Source organism: Astatotilapia calliptera, chromosome 23 (assembly GCF_900246225.1).
Source record: "Astatotilapia calliptera chromosome 23, fAstCal1.2, whole genome shotgun sequence".
NCBI classification, from domain to species: domain Eukaryota; kingdom Metazoa; phylum Chordata; class Actinopteri; order Cichliformes; family Cichlidae; genus Astatotilapia; species Astatotilapia calliptera.
Genome location: NC_039323.1, coordinates 13,550,781 through 13,570,760, shown reverse-complemented (window position 1 = coordinate 13,570,760; position 19,980 = coordinate 13,550,781). Strand labels below are relative to the sequence as shown.

At 40.9% G+C, this 19,980-nt stretch overlaps 1 protein-coding gene across 1 annotated transcript; it reads right to left on the bottom strand.

The window, feature by feature from the left end:
• Nucleotides 1-818: 818 nt before the first annotated feature.
• On the bottom strand, nucleotides 819-17,091 carry hdlbpa (high density lipoprotein binding protein a). The gene is made up of 28 exons (XM_026159983.1): nucleotides 17,006-17,091; nucleotides 13,293-13,364; nucleotides 10,207-10,321; nucleotides 9,950-10,116; nucleotides 8,171-8,386; nucleotides 7,879-8,085; nucleotides 7,550-7,765; nucleotides 7,132-7,338; nucleotides 6,935-7,042; nucleotides 6,744-6,848; nucleotides 6,367-6,445; nucleotides 6,146-6,285; nucleotides 5,962-6,066; nucleotides 5,684-5,797; nucleotides 5,488-5,574; nucleotides 5,260-5,391; nucleotides 4,923-5,141; nucleotides 4,380-4,601; nucleotides 4,075-4,293; nucleotides 3,852-3,990; nucleotides 3,472-3,623; nucleotides 3,288-3,392; nucleotides 3,070-3,204; nucleotides 2,638-2,781; nucleotides 2,325-2,504; nucleotides 1,942-2,058; nucleotides 1,716-1,856; nucleotides 819-1,590 (listed from the first exon to the last, which is right to left on the bottom strand). The coding sequence occupies exons 3-28, from the start codon at nucleotides 10,280-10,282 to the stop codon at nucleotides 1,501-1,503; spliced, it is 3,822 nt and encodes a 1,273-aa protein (XP_026015768.1). The 5' UTR covers nucleotides 10,283-10,321; nucleotides 13,293-13,364; nucleotides 17,006-17,091; the 3' UTR covers nucleotides 819-1,500.
• Nucleotides 17,092-19,980: the final 2,889 nt, after the last annotated feature.

Below are 19,980 nucleotides of genomic sequence, written 5' to 3'. Positions count from 1 at the left end.
TGAAGAAGCACAGAGCATTTTCAATTTTTATTGACTTTTTTGGACAATTTCTTTTCCAGTGTCATCCATAACCGTTCACTTCAATGGTATTTGCATAATCTTTCATTCAATACTAGGAGGATAGAAACCAAGGTAGGCTGATGCTAGATGCTGAATTAGCAGCTGACAAGCTAAATCTGCACTCGAGCAAAGTAAACTAGTAATTGAGGAGGAGAGGTGGGGGGGGGGTGGGACTGTCCCGAGAGTTTGAGGAAACAATAGACATACCTTCCAGTTGTCCATTAAAAATGCACCTCAACATCATCTCTACCTGGTTTGTATCTTTCTAGTTGTAAGGCTGATTAAAAATAAAAAGGGCCGTTGCTATTTAACAGAGCAATCTGCATAGCAACTGGAAGACAAAAGGACTGGACACTGACCCAATACAGAGGATGAGTAACACAGGACATCACTAGACAGGTAGTTGGCACACGATGGTCTGCCGTTTTGATCACAAACACACAGTCATTTTATTTTGTAGAGTGACTTACTTTTGAATGTCAAAAAAAGAAAAGAAAAAAAAAAAGAAAAATGAAAAGAAAAAAAAAAATATATAGGTCCAACAGTTAGTGTGAGGTTGGATACGTTGGAGCTCTAGGCCTAGTGTTGCAAGAGGTTTAGTTCTGGCATGATCTCCAAGCATCTGGCAGTTTGAGTAGGTGCCATTCTGCACTGGCTAAAACCACCCCCCGCCCCCTTCCCTACCCTTCCTCCACTCCCACACCCCCTTTGAAAAGTTCACCAATTCATAAGGCTACAAGGTACATGCCACTACTTGACAGTATACACAGAAGCACAGTTACAAGCAAATGGAACGACGTGACGGAGGACAACCACTAGAGTGTGCTTGAGGGCTAATGACTGACAATTTTCACGCAGCTACATGAATAAGGCAGGAGAGGGGTGGGATACTGAAACAGCTGGCCTCGCTGGTCAGGCTTCATGTCTGAATAGGTCACCAGCAGCAATTCAATTGCTTCACCCCACCCTGCGAAGGCAACTAAGATAAGGGCAGCTCAAAAAAAAAAAAAAATTAAATTAAATTAAATTTTTAAAAAAAAAATTTAAAAATAAAATAAAAAGAACCTCATGTCTGGCCACCACTGAATTTGGTATAACAGTTCAAACCACAATGAAATGTCTTGTCTAATCAACATTTAAACATCGGTCTTTTACAGACTGTAGACTTCACCGTAACAATGGGTTGTTTTTTTTTGTTTGTTTTTTTTAAGCATAAGACAGTATTTAATGCAGAAACAGAGCTCACAAGTCAATTACAGTATCTTAGAACACTTTTAGACTGAATCTGCGAGGCTAGACCGAGATAAGTAGACAGAAGGATGACAGTCTTAGAACTGAAGACTTTTAGGGTCAGCGGTCAGTCCAGGTCAAGAGGGGGTTGGGGAGAATAACGGGGTAGATTGTGTTGGTTAATTTCAGGCCCGTCTGTAGCAGCACGGCTTAGAAGCGCTTTGGTCCCCAGGGTGAGGCCTTGGTTGCCACTGGGGCTCCAAAGCTTGGGAAATCTTCAGAGCTGCTCATATCAGGGGCCTTAAGAGTAGGAAAAAAAAAAAATTAATTAAAAAAAAAAAAAAAAAAAAGGAAAATGAGGATTTAAAAAGAAAAGGGCGTGACCACTTTGCAAATTTTTGACCTTGATATTAGAAGACCCTCACCTTCTCATTGGCAGTAGCCCAGGGAGCCTCCCTCACCACGAAGCCTTTGGATGGGCCACGCTGTTCGTCGGCGGCAGCAGCGCTACTGCCAGAAGGCCTCATATAAGCCATCTTTGCCTCATTTTCCACAACATCTGCCATCTGACACAAAACAAACTGTGTAAGTACCAATTAACTCACACAAAGCACTTTTTGTTTTGGACATTATCTGGAGAGGGAAGCTTACGTATTCCTCTTCCAGGTTGAGGAGATGGTCGATGGCTTCATCCACAAGCTCAGGGCGACCGGTGACTGTCACGAGGTTTGGGTCTGCAGCTCCACTCTGGGGAAACCTGAGATCAACCTGAAGAGTTTAAAAGAGAAGTTAAAGTTTGTAAGAATACAGAAAGTGCAGTATTTGGAATGACCTATTCCACTAATTACAATATCATTCATTTCTGTATGTGTGCACAGCTGTGACTGTGCTGTCTGGCAGGTTTAACCTTTTCCCTTCTGATAGTTTTTTTTGTGTGGGGGGGAGAGGATTTTCCCCCCACACCTCTTTGTCTCTGTCATTATACACAGATTTGTAGAGCAGCTACCTACACCTTCTCGTTTCACCATCCTAACCTTAAACTCATCCATGATCTTGCGAATGCCCTTGCCACGGGCGCCAATGATGCGAGCATGGACCCTGCTGTCCAGGGTGATGTCCTCAGAGATCATCTCTTCCAGCTCATCCACGATGGCCTGAATGGCATCTCGTGCAGCTATGGCTTTGTGCTCATACCCTGTAATAGTAATCTGATCCTATGGAGACACAGCAGAATTAATTTAAAAAAAAAAAAAAACAAAAACACCCTTATACCAAGCATCTGGCCCGATATCGAGCACCATTATCAGGAAGCCCATTTCGATTTAATACCATAAGCCATAGACATACCTGGTTTTCATCATTCTTCTCTGGGAACTGGATGTTAACATCATGCTCAGTGCGGATGTTTGTAATAATGGCACCCTTGCGGCCGATTATCTTGGGGTGATACTTGGGGTCCACAGTGATGGTCAGCTTGAAGCTCCTGAGTGCCTGCAGAGGGTTTGAGAAAAGGTGGCAAAATGTTGGGTTGGAATTTCATAAAGTCTGACAGCTGGCCATTTCCCACTACTACTCAACCTGATGTTTGCCTAAGATAAGACTAATTATTAAGCCCTTTGTTCACTTGAGGATTATGATAAGGGTGCCCTTTGAGCTAATCTGAAAAGATTAGTGCACCATTTGACTATAAATCGTCAACACAGAAATAAAGACACCATAGTTCAGCCTCAACACACATTAAGTGCCACAATTGATGCATTTTAGTAAGCAAATACTAACCCGATCCTCCTGCTCGGCCTGCAGCTCTTTGACGCGCTCCAAGAGGCCCTCTTTGGCGCGGTCGAGAAGACTGGCCAAGCCGGTGATGGCGATTTTATCAGACTGCTGCTCAGGAGCAGGCACTTGAATATTAACCTGGAGAGAGACAGTGATGCCAGATCAAATATCCAGTAAAACATCAAGGCTCCTTCATTCCTATAAAGACATCTGCAACACACCTCAAAATCCTCCATCATCTTGCGAATTCCACTTCCTTTCTGTCCAATGATGTAGCGATGAAGCTCAAAAGGCACTTCCACCTCAATAGTTACAGGAACCAGGGCCTAAAGAAGGAAGACAGTTAGCTGTAGTTCTTCAAAAAGTTGCTTTTTAACATTCCTGAGCTTGAATATGAAGTCCAACCTTCAGTGCTTCGATGGCAGCCTCGCACCGCTCTTTGCGTCCGGAAATTATAATCACATCGCACTTCTTGGGCGCGTTGGGATCAACTGGCTCCTTCACTTCACCGTCAGCTTCTCCATTCTCCTGGACAGGAGCCTCAGCAGGAGGTGCAGCTAAAAGAAAATCAGAGTATTCAAAAAAATAAATAAATGTACATGCCCAAATGCTTTTTGTTGGCTAAAAATATCAACCATCAGTTTCAAAACTAAGTACAATTATTTTATTTATTTATAAATAAAGTGTTACTTAAAAATAAATAAAAATATCAATGTTCTCATAATGAAAGTTATATTAAGACAGAAATTAAAGTAATAGACACACTGCAGGTCTTTACTATTTACCTTGTGGGTCCTCGCGTTCTGGGAACTTGATCTGCACGTTGTGATCTCTAGTGATCTGCTGGATCCGTGAGCCCTTAGGACCCATGATTGAACGGTGGAACTTCTGAGGAATTACACACTCCATAGTCACTTGAGCCTCCTGAAAAATAAAAAGAAGAAAAGCTTGTTACATTTCAAAGAGGAGAATAAACAGAAAGACTTCCCTTAACAAAACACTACTAACCAAGTCCTCCACAATCTCCTGCATGCGTTTTTTGGCAGCTTCCACACACTCTTTGGCTCCTTTAAGGGTAACTTTATCACTCTGAGAAGCTGTGCGGGGGAAGCTCACCATAACCCCACCATACTCATCAGCAAGGTCCCTAAGGACTTGGCCACGGCGGGCTACAAAGTAGCGATGATGCTTGGGGTCAACGTTCATAGTGTCCTCAACAACATTGTCCTGTAACACAAAAAATAAAAAATAAAATTAACCGAATTGTTGGTTCATTTCATCCAACTGTTGACAGAACTCATTTGAAATCTTACCAAACTCTTGATGAGTTCCTCCAGCTCTTTCTGTGCATCCCGTACTGCTTCCTCGGTGCCAACCACAGTGATGAGTTCCTGGTCTTTGTCCTCAGGGGTGGGAAAGATGATTCTGGCGCCGGTGCTGTCACGAACCTTACGGATGTTTCCACCACCTTTCCCAATAAGGAATTTGTGGTACTCTGGTTTTGCATGCAGCTCAACAGTGTGACTCTTTGTTTGCTAAGGAAAACAAAATGGATAAAATTAGGCTGACATTTATTACAAGTAGCTTTTAACTACATAAGGTCTTTGTTCAAGTCTTTTTCCAACTGAAATGCATGAACTCCCTGATAATGGGATAATAACTAACCAAATCAAACTTCAGAAACATTTTCTTAGCCATTTGCGAGCGACTAAAAGGATGACCGAAACAAATGCTCAGCATGTGCTAATACAAAAGGAGCTCTTTGCCTTTTTACCTTCTCATTCTCTTCACCCCACAACTTCAAAACAATGAGTTGAACAAAAGTTCAGCTTTAATTCAGACACATATTTACAAACCTTCTCCTCCGCCAAGGCAAGCAGCTGCTGCTTAGCTTTCTCCACCTCCTCTGCAGGGCCTCTGATGGTGACCTTATCAATCCCTGAGCCCTCTGTGGGAAAGTGAATGTGCACGCCGCCACACTCCTCCATGATGGATCGCACCAAACGTCCCTTCGACCCAATCAAGGAGTTGTGCAGCTTCGAGGGAATGGACACATCCACTTCTGAGATGTTCGCCTGGACAACATGACAATTTATTAAAGCAAACAAGACAAGATTTGAAAACAACCCTAGTTTAAATTAAAAAAAAAAAATAAAAATAAAAATCCCCACTCATGCTAAAATGAGTGCCTACCAGATCCTTCTGAATGGCCAAGATCCGAGTCCGTGCTGCTTCACAGTTTGCCTTCTTCCCAGTGATGACAATCATCTCTGAATTGCTGTTCTCAGCAGGCAGATCAATTTTGGTGTTCGTTTCCTCTCGAATCTACAAAGCAAAAAAATAAAGGAGGTGTCAAATCAAACTTAAAATAAATTAACACGCCGATTTAACGTGAATTCAGAATCGGAAAACGTGCAGTACCTTCTTGATGTTTGACCCTCCTTTTCCAATGATGTTTCTGTGGAACTGCTTGAAGATGGGGACTGAGACAGAATAGCTGTTCTCCACCTGACCAAAGGAATCACTGAAGGTTAACACTTAATGACACTTCAACGCTGCAATAAAATACAAATACACTAGCACAGCATTTTAAACTTCAAGTCAAACTGAGATTTACCATTTCAGCCACTATCTTGTTCATAAACTTTGAACATTTTTCTACTTCAGTTCTTGGGCCCCGAAGTTGAACAATGTCACTTTTCTGTGCTGGGTCAGGGAAGTTAATGATGACCTGGAACAAACATTTAGAGGTAAGGGAGTAAATTTTCCAAGGTTAAAGCAGAGGGAAGAAGAAGGGGAGAGAGAAAAAAAAAAAAAAAAAAAAAAAAGAAAAAAGAAAAGGGGGGACAACAAAACAAAACAGAGAAACAACCACAATGATGATTTACAGCTCACCTCTGGGAATTTGTCCCGCACTTCCTTAATCTTCTCCCCTTTTTGGCCAATGATGGCCCTGTGAAAACGTTGTTCGATGATCAAGTCCTTTGTACGCTCGTTCTCCTACATGAAACCATGCAATTAGAGACATAACAGGAAATCATTTGCAGAATTTTGCCTCTAAACTGAAGCTTGAACTAACCATGCGTGACGCAAGCTCTAGCAGCTCCTTCTTGGCTTCCTGCACACCCTGGGGATCCCCCTCAATGCGGATCAGGTTGCTCTTTTCATTATCAGGGGGGATGCGGACAGTCACCTTGTGCACCTCTTTGATCCGGTTGACTAAATTAATAAGTAAATGCATTGTTTCAGAAAAACATTCCTTGTTGTTGTTGTTGCAGCATCTGACAGCAATATACTCACTATTAACACCTCCTTTTCCAATCAGGTGACGGTGGAATTTGGGATCCACACTAATCTCTGCGTAGTCCATTCGGCTTACCTATCAAAACAACAAAAATCATGAGGAGCTTGTTGTCTAGCACTTAAGGTTTGCTCATTCTCACTTGATACGACTTCAAATTTAAACATTTAAAAATGTTCAACTTTACAGCAGGAATAAACACATTTACAGCCTTTTACAAAAATTTACAACACAAGTGTATAAATTTCGCTGAAGCTTACAGTTTTCATTACCGTGTGCAAGGCCACAGGGAGGTGACAGGCTTCCCTATCAGCCAATTTCAGGGAGAAACATAGCCTGACAAATTTCTGTGTGACTAAAGATTCAACACACTTACCAAATCTGTAACCATGGCTTCAATCTGGCCTTGCACCATTTGCACATCTTTGATAGGACCCTCCAGGGTGATCTTGTCTTCTCCCTCAGTGAACTCAATGTGCACCTTCATTCAAAATACATGAGACAGAAGTCAAAAGCAGGTTTAAAAAAAAATTAAACAAGTACTTTATTTAAGAGCATTTAACACACCTTGGGCATTTGTTGAGTGATCTTAGCCAAGTTCTGGCCCTTCTTCCCAATAATGAAACGATGAAGCCAAGAAGGAGCTGAGACCGAGGAAACAGTGTAACTGTTTGCCTGTAGAAGGAAAAATGCTGTCGTTACTCCTCAATTCTCATATGTTTAAATAACTCTTAACATTACCAGTCTTCACATGGTAAATGTACCTTGGCATAAACTTCAGTGAGAGCCTGACCCAGACGGTCGGGCTCTCCACGAAGGATGACAGTTTCTGAGCTGCTGTCAGAAGGTGGGATCTCAACTGAGACGCCAGTTCTATCCAGAATCTCCTGCAGGGTGTTTCCCTTGGGGCCGATCACATATTTGTGCTGAGACTTCTTCACCTCCACAGCAATAGTGGTGGTGTTCTTTTTCTACAAGACAGACAAGAAGGTGAGGGACTTTGCACAAAGTAAATATTTTCATTTTTTGTTCCATTTATCTGGACAAAGGAACACAATGTGCAGGGCAGGACGATTACTGGTGTCAATCTAGATGATAAACACCAATACCAGCTATAGAAAAATATGAAAATCTGACTGTTGCTGCAGTCTGGACACAATTTCTCAGTGCTTATTTGCATACCTTGTCTTCATAAACCTTTTTGATCTTAGTCACAGCAAGGGCCACCTGCTCCTTTTCCCCAGTGATGACGATCTCAGTCTTATTCACACTCTGAGGGGGGACATTGATGCGGGCACCAGTCTCTTGCATCATCTCGCCCACTAGCTTATTGTAGGCACCGGTGATGAATGGGTGGTACGCTTTTTCAATGTTCACCCTCTCCACAGCACGCTTGTCCTAAAAAGAGGAAAATTGCTAATGTATCAGATTTGGAAGAGCTATACAACAAACTTTGAACAAATTATATACAGATATCCTTAAAAAGGTGTTGGCGTGAGGTGGTAAATTACCTGCTCAGCAGAGATCAACAGGATCTCATGCTTTGCCTTCTCCAGCCCCTCCTTGGTACCAGAGATCTTGATCTGGTTGCTGAGGTCGTCAGGTCGTGGGATCTGGATTTTGGTGGCAGTCTTGAGCTCCAGCTCCTGAAGCTTCTCCCCGTTTTTGCCAATGACAAAACGATGGTGCTCCTTGGGGATGCCAACACTAGCTGAAGCCTGTTGGTTTAGATTAGAAGGCAAATTTGGTACCACAGTCTGCAACTTTTCATTTAAGAAAACCAATAAAGGCAAATCTCTTAACCTGAGTCTGCAGTCGGGACACAATCTCCTTACGGGCCTTCATCACGGCATCCAACTTTCCAGACACCATGATGGAGAGACCCTGATCTTTTGCTAAGGAGAGTTCCAGGTGCGCTCCGGTCTTATGCATGATGTCTACGCAAACCTTTGCTTGGTCTCCTTCCCCAAACTGGTTGATGTCCTTGTACTTGCGCTCCTCCAACGGCACATGGAAAACCTAGGAAAACATAGTTCATGTAAAAAAAAAAAAAATCTGTGACAAACAGGATTAGCTTGACACAAAGAAAACCTAAAATGTGAGGCAAACAAATGCGTTCAAATAGAACACCACCAGCTCGGGTAATCCTCACCAAGATCTGTAACCAAAATACACAAAAATGTTCCTTCTACTAAAACCCTTCTCATTCTCAAATATAAATGTTTTTCCTTCCGTTTTATATCATACTGAAAACATGCCAATGAATTAAACATTTTATTTAAAAAGGAAAGATAATGATCCATTAATTCACTAGTCACACCCACCCCCCACCCTAAAGTAGACATCTGATTTATTTAAACACTGCAGTAATCAGCACCAAAAAATTTAGACATGGAAACTAATGATTCATCTTTTCTTTGTGTACAACACCCGTCAACCATCGGGTCAACACAGCTAGCTGCCCACACTGACGGAAGCGGGCGACAGCAACCCACTTTTGGACGGCAAGTTATGAAACAGGCAAGTGGGAAGTAAGACTGATGATGTCCCTATCAACCAGCGGAGTGCTTAGACTGCTGAAAGCTTAGAAGAAGAGTAAATAACATGACTAACAACACAGGCTCACGTTAACCTGCACAGGGAAAAAAAATTAAATAAATAAATCTGCAGTGCTAGCATTACTAACGTTAGCCTAACAGATGTATAACAAATGCATTGTTATTTAGGGAGCCAAGTGGCACATGCTTCTGCACTATTTAAATCAAGGCCGTACATCAAACAACACTGACTGTTCTGAATGGTCTTTAAACACAGCATTTGTGTAAACAGCATTATACCTCATCTATTAGATAAGGCTCAAGCTCTCTCCTCCCCAAGTTTAATCAATTAAGTCATTTTCCAGAAGAATCTGGAAAGAACAAGAAAAAAAAAAATTTGACCCTCCGATGCTTTTTAAAGCTTTGAGTCAGTTTTTCTCCTGACTTGCTTACAGAAGCCTAATTTCCACAGATAACCGTTTGAGTCACACAAATCTCCTGCTATTTATGGGTAATCATTTCTTTAATTGATTCTAAATGACTGATAAGGCTTCCTGTGTCACTGTAGCTGTATGTGTCTGTGCTATGGTTGTTTATTTCACCATGTTTACTGCTGCGTGTCGCAGAGCATGCCGTCTTCGTACCAACCACTAGTGTCACAGAACATACAGAGACAGTTATTACACGACGAGGAGGAAAACCCTTCTTAAAGGTTCGTCTTTTTCCAACATCCAGTGTCGCCCTGTACACAGAAACAGCTGCCATGCCCAGTGGAGAAGAATCCATCATCAGCAGGAAACAGACATTTTAGCTTTGACATACACAACTACAATCCACTTACATGGAAGGATCATATTTGTCATTTGATTATTTAAGTCTCCTATTGCTACACATATCTCTAAATATATAATGCATGTAGTAAACTCTTAATTAATGTCTTTGTCATTTACTTTCAAATCATATAATTAAGATCCTGTGGCAGACTCTTTAAAAAAAAAAAAAAAAGTTCTATAACTGCATTACTATTTCAAAGGAGAAGTTGTACCTGGGTGATAATCGAAGACTTGAGAGGACGGATCTTTGATGCCCAGGCGCTGGAAGTTTCCTGGGTCCCCTCAGGTTGGGCCGCCTTCTCGGGGAGAGGTGGGAAGGCTTCCTTGTAGGTAGGAAGGGCTTCCTCATCCTCTCCAGCACTGGGTCCTGCCACAGCAGCTGTGCACATAGGAAAGACATACACCATGAAGCCACTTGTGGCTCGGCTTGCATTTTACAGGCCATAGAGTCTTATGTCCAAATACTCACCACCACCCTGCTCTGGCAAAAGCCCACTGCGGTGCGCATTGAAGGTTTCCTGCGTAAGTACAGCGACTGAGCTCATGGTCGAAATCCCACGTTAACACGGAGTCCGAGTGTGCCACTAAAAGAAGAGCTTACGTCATCTTCACAAGCTTAGTAACAGTACACATAGCAAGAAAATACATATACAAGTCTCAAAGGAGACGTAGTCTGCTCATTTTGAGCTTTTTCTCAAATTCACCTCGTTCATACAAGAGATGTCGTCGGATTTCTTTCTGATTTGTAGAAATTAAGGATGGACAGAGCTGATGCTCGAAATGGAGGTCGCTCAGTTCTCTGTCGTTCTGTTTTTACTTCGTCCTGTGTCAACCGTAGCAGCTAGAATAACCTGCTACAATAACTTTTCTGTGTGCTGAAGTTTGTTTGTTTCCTTTACTCTAGTTCAAAACTGGCTGAGTTAGCTGAAAAGCTTCGACGAGTCAGCTTCTCTCTCCCTCATTCACATTCAGTCATGTTTCATCAGACAAACATTACATAAAAGATTAGTAATCAAGGATGTTTGTTCAGTGTTAAACTTGCACTGCACTTATAACAGCACCATGAGCGTAAATGTGTGAGGTGAACTGGCAGTCTGCAGCCTTATGACTCACACTGAGCTGAAAGGAGACTAGAGCAAATAATTTAGGTGAATGAAGCCAGTTGAATTTTATTTTTCCATGGCTTTTATCTTCAGCCTGTTTTCATTTATTGTATCAATAATTACCAATTCAGCACATTTTTATTCTGATGCATTTTTTTTCTTTTTTAAATGAATCCCTGTTTCTTTCTCCCAATGATAAATACAACTTATTAATATAATCCTCCTAACCGCAGACACCCAAAGCTAGAATACTGGTATTGTATTGGAAAACATTATACTGGTGCATGCTCGTTACAACACTTCACTATAAGTCTCTGGGTTTTAACTTTTTGGATTGAACCAGTTAGTTAGCCCTGTGTATGTAATTTGCATAACAGCAGTGACAGTGATAGCTATAATGCACTCTTTGTTTAACCAAGAAACTGAGTTTTGCATGCACTCACAGGCAATTTTAGCAAGGCCCTTGTTTCAAGTGGTGAAAGTGTCACAAGCACAGTTTAATGTGCTAAACAAGCTTATCACACACGGACTTTGGGATGTTCACCTTTATCTAATCTACATTTATCAGAGAAAGCCATGTGCGACAGAATAGTCACTCATCACATTCACACGTCAGCACTTTGCTAATGTATGCCGAGTCTAAGTGGGGAGTAACTGAAGAGATTACGTCCTAGCAGAGCGGTGGTGTGGGCGGGGCTGCAGCTACAGCACATTTTGTTTTTCCAACAGGAACTCTGTTCAACCATCTTCTCCAGTTCTATTCTAAGAAATGTAGCCAAGTGACAAGGCTGCAAGGTTAAGAGGATTTTACCCCACTGACCCCTCTGCATGTCCACGCTGGATAGGATTAAAGCAAAAATCCGCCAACATAAAGCTCAGCAGCCCCGTCTAGGATCTTTGAACCAATAATTCTTTCCAAGAAAGAAACCACAAGGCCAATCCGCTTATCTATAACAGTTATTTTAAAAAAACAAAATGAAATTAATTGATCTTGTTGACGTTTCGGCTTTCTGAATTATAAACGAAGTTGATGATAGAGTTCCATTAAAAACAACAACTGCACTCTGTGTTCCAACTACAGGTCAGTTCGGTTTAACCATCAATGATGAAACTTGATATCAGCCAAAGCCATCACCTCATTCTTCTTGTTTTGTAGACAAACATCAATTCTAGCCAAAGCACAGGAATGCAAGTTGCTTCAGTGAGGAGTTTCCCCTCCCAAGCGTGACTGAAATTCATCTGAAAGCATAAAGACTACATCCTGACTTTGTTTTGTCATCGATCTGTAAATTGTGGGAAATTTGCTTCCATGTGGCTGTGTGTTTAGCTGCTCTATGAACACCCTTGCAGTGGGGCCTCCTCCTTGTCAGACTGCATAAACTTCTTGTGCCCACTGCTCATTAGCGGCACTATAAATTAAATCTCTTTACGGTTACAACTGATCATTCTTGGCCTGGAAACTTATTTTAAGTGAAGCTGTCAGGTAACTTTGAAGTGTTTCACTGCAAAAAAATTTAAAGCACCAGTGATCCAAATCCAAAGTTATCCATGAGGGGAAGGAAGAAAAAGAAGAAGAAAAAAAACTGTAACGATCATCTGTAACGAGCGTAGGCGGTCAGTCTGCTGTTTACTTTGATTGTCAATATGATGGGTGTCCATGTCTATTTACTCTGGGTGAGGCTGTAAAACTTTGTGAAAAGAGTCTGATGATAAGGATACTGAGGTGAGTTATTTAGGAGATCCTAACTAAACAGCCAAAATTGTTGGACCTGGACTCTTACCGAATAAACTCCTATAATGTGAGAATGTGATCAAACCGTTTATCAGAGGGAGAGTGATTTTTAAGGACTCATGCTAGCTGCCATAATGTTAACTTAAAACCAGCTACTGTTTAGCAGTCTCATTATCAGCCAAACGGAGATGAGAGGATCGTATATCTAATCTGATAACTAGTAATTACGACGACATTATGAATAAATAAGCATATTTTTGCACATTTGTGTTAGAACCCTGACACAGTTCAGGAGATGGGGCTTGAAGTGAGGAGGTTAAGGAAATGCGGGAGGACAGATACAAAATACATGTACAAAACTTAAAGGCTTATTATGGTTTGAAAAATGTATTTGCGATTGTTAAATTAAACTAGTTGTACCATGTATGTGGCAGCTGTTTATACACAAGTGATTAGGTAGAACAGCACTACTGTATTAAAAATGGAGGCAAAACCTGGCTGCTTCCACAAACCAGGGCCTGCGCCGATGCATTTTTAATGCATTAATTCTAAGTTCATGACAATGTATCATTTTGTTGGAGGCCATAATTACTCACTAATCAGTGAATATTTGAGTAAAATTGTCTAAATAACTTAAAGAAAAAAAAAGAAAGAAGAAGACGACGACTTAATGTTATGTTGGCAAAAGTAAGTGCCAATATAAAAACTGTACAAACTTACCAGCTAAATGGTCAGTTACCAGATAATCCGTCCTGTAAAGATGAAAGCTCCCGTCAGCCTGCCAGCTTTTGCCTAGAAAGCAGAAAAAGAAAAAAAAACAACTGTTAAAAAAAAATCTGGGACCTCAGTTTAAATCCACAAAGAAAACCATGTTTTCAGATAAACATCTGTGTATGAGTCTTACACCATGACCTGCATTTAAAATGTAGATCATTAAATTGCACAGTAATAGTGGATACTGATTACAAACAGAGCCAATATAAGGAAAAAGAAAAAACCTACTCATGCTTCACAGACATATCCACTCGTCAGGCCTAATTGCACATTTTGTTATAGTTGTGGTTCTGATGAGCCCAGTAAGATAAACACTGCCAACTCATGGCTGAAACCAAATGGTAAATTAAGAAATGTTCAGATAAAGCAGATGCCAAGAAATGCATTAGTGAACAGCAGTAAAGCATAGCTGCCGCTGGAGCTCGCTCTCCTCAACAAGCATCTGGCTTTCATAATCAGGACGCTGCCTTGTCGTACAAAAAGGACAGAGCTGGCAAGTGATGAAGCTGCTGTGTGTGAGCCAGGTAACCAGGCTATCACGCTCTCATGCAAGAGCCTGTAAAAGCACACAGTGAACAATTCGCATTAAATGTCCTTATTGACATGGCTGTGCTGAGGTCTCAGAAACACTTGGGATTCATTTCGCTAGTTTGATGTCACAGATTTCCTCACTTGCTCAACAACCCTTGGAAACAGTCGAATTTTCCACTGAGGTGTGGACAGACTCCCATAGGACGAATGTTATTAACTCAACGAGTGTTGTTTGGGAAGAGGTGTACGATCTGGCAGGCACTTTCTTTGGAAAGCCCAATATTATAAGAAGACGCACTAAAAAGTAGGTTTCTAGCTCCATTTGTTAGCGTTGGCAGAAGTGACAACATGTGGCCTGTTCTCATTAATATTATTAAAGCGACTAGTGATAGAATGGCCGTGTACAGCTGCTGTTAATAAAGCTTAGCACTTATGTTTTTATTTGGAAGACAAATCACAAGCCCAAAACAGTTTCTAATAAAGAGTCCCCCCAAAAAACGCCTGTACATTTATCTAATTGACCATTCACGTGCTGGTGTTACAGGGTGCAGAGGTTTGGCTGCTCATAGAAAAACCATAAGGAAGAGGAAAAAGGAACCGCATTGGCAAGAAGACCTGAGATTTCTTTGTGTGAAGAAACAATAAGGTGGAACTGAAAAGGAATACACTTCTCTGAAAGCAACACCAGCATAAGGCGGTCAGGGCGGAGGAAAACTTTGGCTGACTTGTTGCAAAGCAAATGGGACGACATGTCAGAGGACGGCATCTCAGTGGGTGGGAGTACCAAGCAATAAGGATGAAATTACAAATGCAAGTGAGCCTACCAATGATGTCTTGATGCATGCTCAAACTAATCAGACCCAATCCAACATGGGTATTTGAGGAACGTCTTCAAAATGTCTCAGCTTCTATCTGATCAGTTTATAAACTAAACCAGTGTCAGGAGTATTTCCAAGAGCCTGAAAGCATAGTCTGGACACTATGCAAACGAAAGATACTTTTGTCTGCTTCCTTTTTTCCACAAAGGATCGCCCCAGCAGATAGCTCCACATGGTTGATTTGGCAGAGTTCTTATGTAAACAGGGTAAGTTACATTTGTAGTCGCCGTTTATTAATTAACATAAATTGGAAGTCTGATTGCTTCAGATGCCATAATTTACAATATCATTTACAAAATGTTCAGTTTCAGTATGATCCGAAATTATCCACAGTAAAGTCAACAGGCATTTACAAATGCCACACAGAAAGGACTTGTTTTTCTATAGGCTTCTACACAGCCATAAAGTGGTTGTTAGAAATAACAAATGTTTAAGGCATGCTCATGATATCGTCACTTTGTGTATCAGGACACCACTATTATCTTTTTTAAATCATCTGCTGGAGGTAAGCAGGTATAGGACCAGTCTATATGCAATACGGAGAGCACTCCAGAATAGCAACAGGATTCAGGAAACCCTTTTCTTTGAACAAATTTTCCTTGGAAAAGAAAGAACTGGCCTGATATGATACTTGCCCTTGAAAGGCCAGAGGCCTTTTGATTAGCAGTTTGGTTCAACAAATAGCTGCCACAGCACTAAAGCGCAAGTGTGTTTTGGCACAACTTTGGCAATTCCAGAGTAAAAAGTCTGCTCAAAAAAAGAAAAGGAAAGAAAAGGGGGGTCCAGAAACAGGATCGTGACCCAGACGGAGGCCACATATTTACAGTGCTAAGCAATGAGATTCTTTTTATACTTGAAGTTGTCCTGGAGCCGTCACCTCTTCACATGTAACCACAGTATACATCCGTTGCTTGAAATGAAACATGCAAATTCCTCAACTGTCAGGACAAATTACTTTGCCTTCTCCTCCGAGATATCAGCAAATTCTTTCATTTTTTTTTTTTTTACTACACACTATAACACAGTCAATATTAAAACCATACAAGTGAACCGCTTCTTCCAGCAGAGCCTGTGCAATTTAATAATGTTTATTAATGCAATTATACAAGATAAAGAATTTAAGAGGTTGTTTTTTTCTTTTAAAAAAACAAAACAAAACAAAAAACACAACAACAAGGAAAGAAAAAATGTGTAGCCTAAAACCAAAATAAGAGTGTAAGTGGAGAGCATTCACCAGAGAGACCCCAGAACATTAAATAAACATGCCACGGGTACAGCTGTAGCAACCATTAATTAGACTTATTACTAGATTAAACCAGTGTAATGCAGCTAAATGACATTTTACGTTACGTATTGGAGACAACTTGTACTAACGAACTGCTAACAAGTTCAGAGTGCCTGGCTCGCCTTTGCTAGTTAAACTCCCATTAGCTTCAGCATGACAACCTTCGAGCCTTTATGACATTATACCCCAATCCCAGATTAAGGATTTAAGAGGCTGGTTAGTGTGACTGCCAGCTAACACGATATCAAGTTAACCAAAAGCTGACAGCTGCCAACGACACATTTTAGTTAATGCTAGCTGCCGTCATTTGGCTAACATTGGTCAACCATTAAAAAAAATGTAAGAGATCGAGACAAACTAACACTGTCCCTACTGTCGGGGTTACTGTAAATATATGGGTCTCCTATCTGAGGTGGGATATTCACCGGGATAATCAGTGAGTCACGGATTACTGAATCCAAACCCTTAGCCGGTTAGCAAACTTGCTAAAAACTTTGAATGCGGCGTGTGACACGTAGCCCCTCAGCTAATGGTGAAGTTAGCTCAACGAGACCCACACACAACTTCAGGCTGTGCCTCAAAACAGCTAACAGCATTAAGATGGCAGCGAATCAACAACTAAAACAGTACCGTAATTCTGAACACATTCTCAACCCGATGTGTTGTCGTTTTTATATGTTTTAGCCAACACTGCTGAGCTCGTTAAAACTAGTTGAACTGAGAGCCTTTAGCTAGCGTGCTAATGTTAGCTTCGAATACAGTTGGTTCTTCTAGCTGGCTAAGTCCACGTAGGCATACAGCTGAGCACGGGAGAAATGACACGGAGTCAGGCCAGAGCACGCTATAACGATCTGGGTTCATGGGAAAACTGTCCGCTTTTAACGAGCACAGCTATGGCATAAAAAACTGAAGTCATGTGTAAAGAGGATATAGTCACGTTCAGGAGGAAACTAAAAAGTACTTACTTATTTTTATGTTCTCGTCTGCCCTGAAGGTGCAGAAGCTGAGATGAAATTCCACTGGCGAGAAGGTGGGATGGAAGCCGGACGGATATATACCAGAACCGCCCACCAATCACGTCCTCCAACGTCACTCCAGAGAGTCTGGTTACAAATAACTTCTTCTCATCTCCAGCAGTATAAGTTCTGAACTTTGATCACACTGAGCAAGAAAATCATGTGATAAAAAACGGGATTAAAGTTGTCCTCTCTTCTAAACAGTTCAAAGTCCCGCTAAAGTAAAATATAAATTAATAAAATGAAATAACAACTACAAATTCATTTGTTATTATCAATATCACATTTAAATATGAAATAAACAGGGCTTTTAAGTAAGTGATCAGTATAACATTTAACTCATAAGTGTTTCTTACATATAAAATAATTGGGGACCTACCAAAGAGGTTTTGACCTTCCCCAAAGGAAAATTGCCATAACTCATTAATATTAATTCACTCAAACATAAAATACACACGTTTTTCGAAGTCTTCTTTATCTCAGGTAGCACAGAGTGGTCCCTTATCTATAGGCTACACCATGTACCCCATTCATGCTTCTACACATAGGGGCCCATTCTCAAAGTGCTATGTGAATCCTGCCTAATTAAGTGCAAGTCTTTGTTATCATTTTTAATTACATTGTTATTACATTTTGTATATATAATCAGCAACAATGATATACAATCATATATTATAATAATATAATAAATAAGAAGGGAGACACACCAAGAAGGTCCTGGATTCTAATCTTCAGGCCTTTATGTGAAGTTTCCCTGTTCTGCATGAACCTGCATGGATTCTCTTTGGGCACTCTGGTTTCTTCCCACCATCCAAAGACATGCGTAGGTCAACTAACAATTCCAAATATGCGATATAGTTCAATTGTGCAGAAAAAAAATGCATATCAGTTTTTCCATCCATTTTAATTGCAAAGTTGTAACAAAGTAAATGTAAATCACCAGTGTGTGAATGTGAATGGGTGGATGACTGAATATGTAAAGCGCTTTGGAGTCCTTAGGGACTAGTAAAGCACTATACAAATACAGGCCATTTACCATTTCCAAAAGTAGAATGGGAAGCTGAGTTTTCAGCTGTCAGGCCCCTCCTCTGCAGAGCCAGCTCCCAGTTTGGATTCAGGAGACAGACAGCATTTTTATTTTTAAGATTAAGCTCAAACCTTTCCTGTTTGATAAAGATTAGTTAGTGCTAGATTATCTGTGTAGGTTCTCAGTCACCCAGGTCATCTCTTAAGATTAGGGCTTAAAAAGGTGACCCTGAACCATCCCTCAGTTATGCTGCTATAAAGACTCAGCTACTGGGGGACTTCTTATACACTAAGCCTACCTTCTCCACTTCCCTCTTTACATTCCTCCTCCTCCTCCTTCTTTTTTTAAACTTTGTCTTTTTTCCTTCATACAATCCCAAAAACAACTCATATGTAATCATCTGAGTTTTTGTTTTTCTCTCAGATATTATAGGCTCTTGGCCCTACTAAAGCGCCGTGAGATGGCTGTTGTTCAAATGAAATAAATATTAGGCATAAATGAAGGAAATTTCTGCAATTTAAAGAAAAAAACAAACAAAAAAAAGTAACTGGTGAGAGTTTAATTAATTTTTATTATTATTTTAAATTTTGTGGTTATGATTCTAACCATAGCAGCACGGTAGCACGGTGGTAGCACAGTTGCCTCACAGCAAGAAGGTCCTGAGTTCAGTTCCACCATCAGTGTGGAGTTTGTTCTCCCCGTGTTTGTGTGGGTTCTCCCCGGGTACTCCGGCTTCCTCCTACAGTCCAAAGACATGCAGCTGGTGGGGATAGTTTAATTGATTCATAGGTGTGAATGTCAGAGCGAATGGTTGTCTGTGTCTCTATGTGTTAGCACTGCAACAGACTGGTGATCTGTCCAGGGTGTACCCCGCTGGGATAGGGTGACAGCTGGAATAGGCTCCAGCTTCCCCCGTGACCCTGAAAAAGGATAAGCGAATGGATGGATGAATCTAATGACTTACATGTCTATTCCACGATCTATATTATAATTATGGACAACATATTTCTTTAACGCCCTCCCAGGTCATGCAGGTTGACTCATACTAAGGACACTGATTTTGACAAGCTTGGCAGTCGGCCTTGCTGTTAGGTAAGGTTTAAAGGGTCAAACCGCCTCGACAGTGATGGACATGATCCCCAAGTCAAACAAACAGCAATGACAACATGGAAATTATATAAACCCATGCTTAGGTCTTGTTGAATAACCTGCTGAGGTGACTCATAATAATGAATCAATACCAAAGAACTGGGCTTGGTGTAATTGTTTTAACAGTATCTACCTTAATAATCTTTGTTAAAAAGTCAACAAAACTTGTCTAGTCACATTCTCAAGACTATTGCGCTGGCATCTTTTGCTGAATGTTTAAGCGTCACCTTAAACAAAAGTCACAGAAAGTTTGCATCATTATTTGTTACACGCCATGTGACGTTATAAGCATTTAGACACACCAAGCCATCTCTGACATCACAGAGCCAACACCTGTGAATGTAGAAAAAAGCTGACACTCATTATAGTCAGTCAGGATCATCTATCATAGTTCTGTACAGTGTCAGGGAGACTGGATATTCCTTATATGGTCATCTCAGGCCCATAGCTCTGGCCGTGAATAGAGAACCCTCGTCCACCTGCGTTTCACGTCTTCTGTTTGGAGGGGGTAACCAATCAGAAGAAAATTGATTTCTATTGACAGGTTGTGATTGGCTGCACCAAGATCCAGTATAAGAACTATGGTGTGATATGTTGCTACTCTAATAGAAATGCTGAATAAAAACAAAGCTGACAATAACAATGTACATCCTGATTCAGTAATGGCATCTAAGGAAAATTGTGTAATTCAAGACCTGACAAGAAAAGAAAATGTATAGATAAACTTGAATTTCTCTCAGAAAACAAA

Bases quoted from the DNA above. Each gene is read 5' to 3' on its own strand.
- hdlbpa (XM_026159983.1), bottom strand. From the start codon at position 10,282: ATGAGCTCAGTCGCTGTACTTACGCAGGAAACCTTCAATGCGCACCGC. The intron at 5,142-5,259 runs GTAGGCACTCAT...CATGTTGTCCAG, and splicing joins TGGCCATTCAGAAGGATCTG to GCGAACATCTCAGAAGTGGA. The intron at 3,624-3,851 runs GTAAATAGTAAA...ATTTTCTTTTAG, and splicing joins AGAACGCGAGGACCCACAAG to CTGCACCTCCTGCTGAGGCT.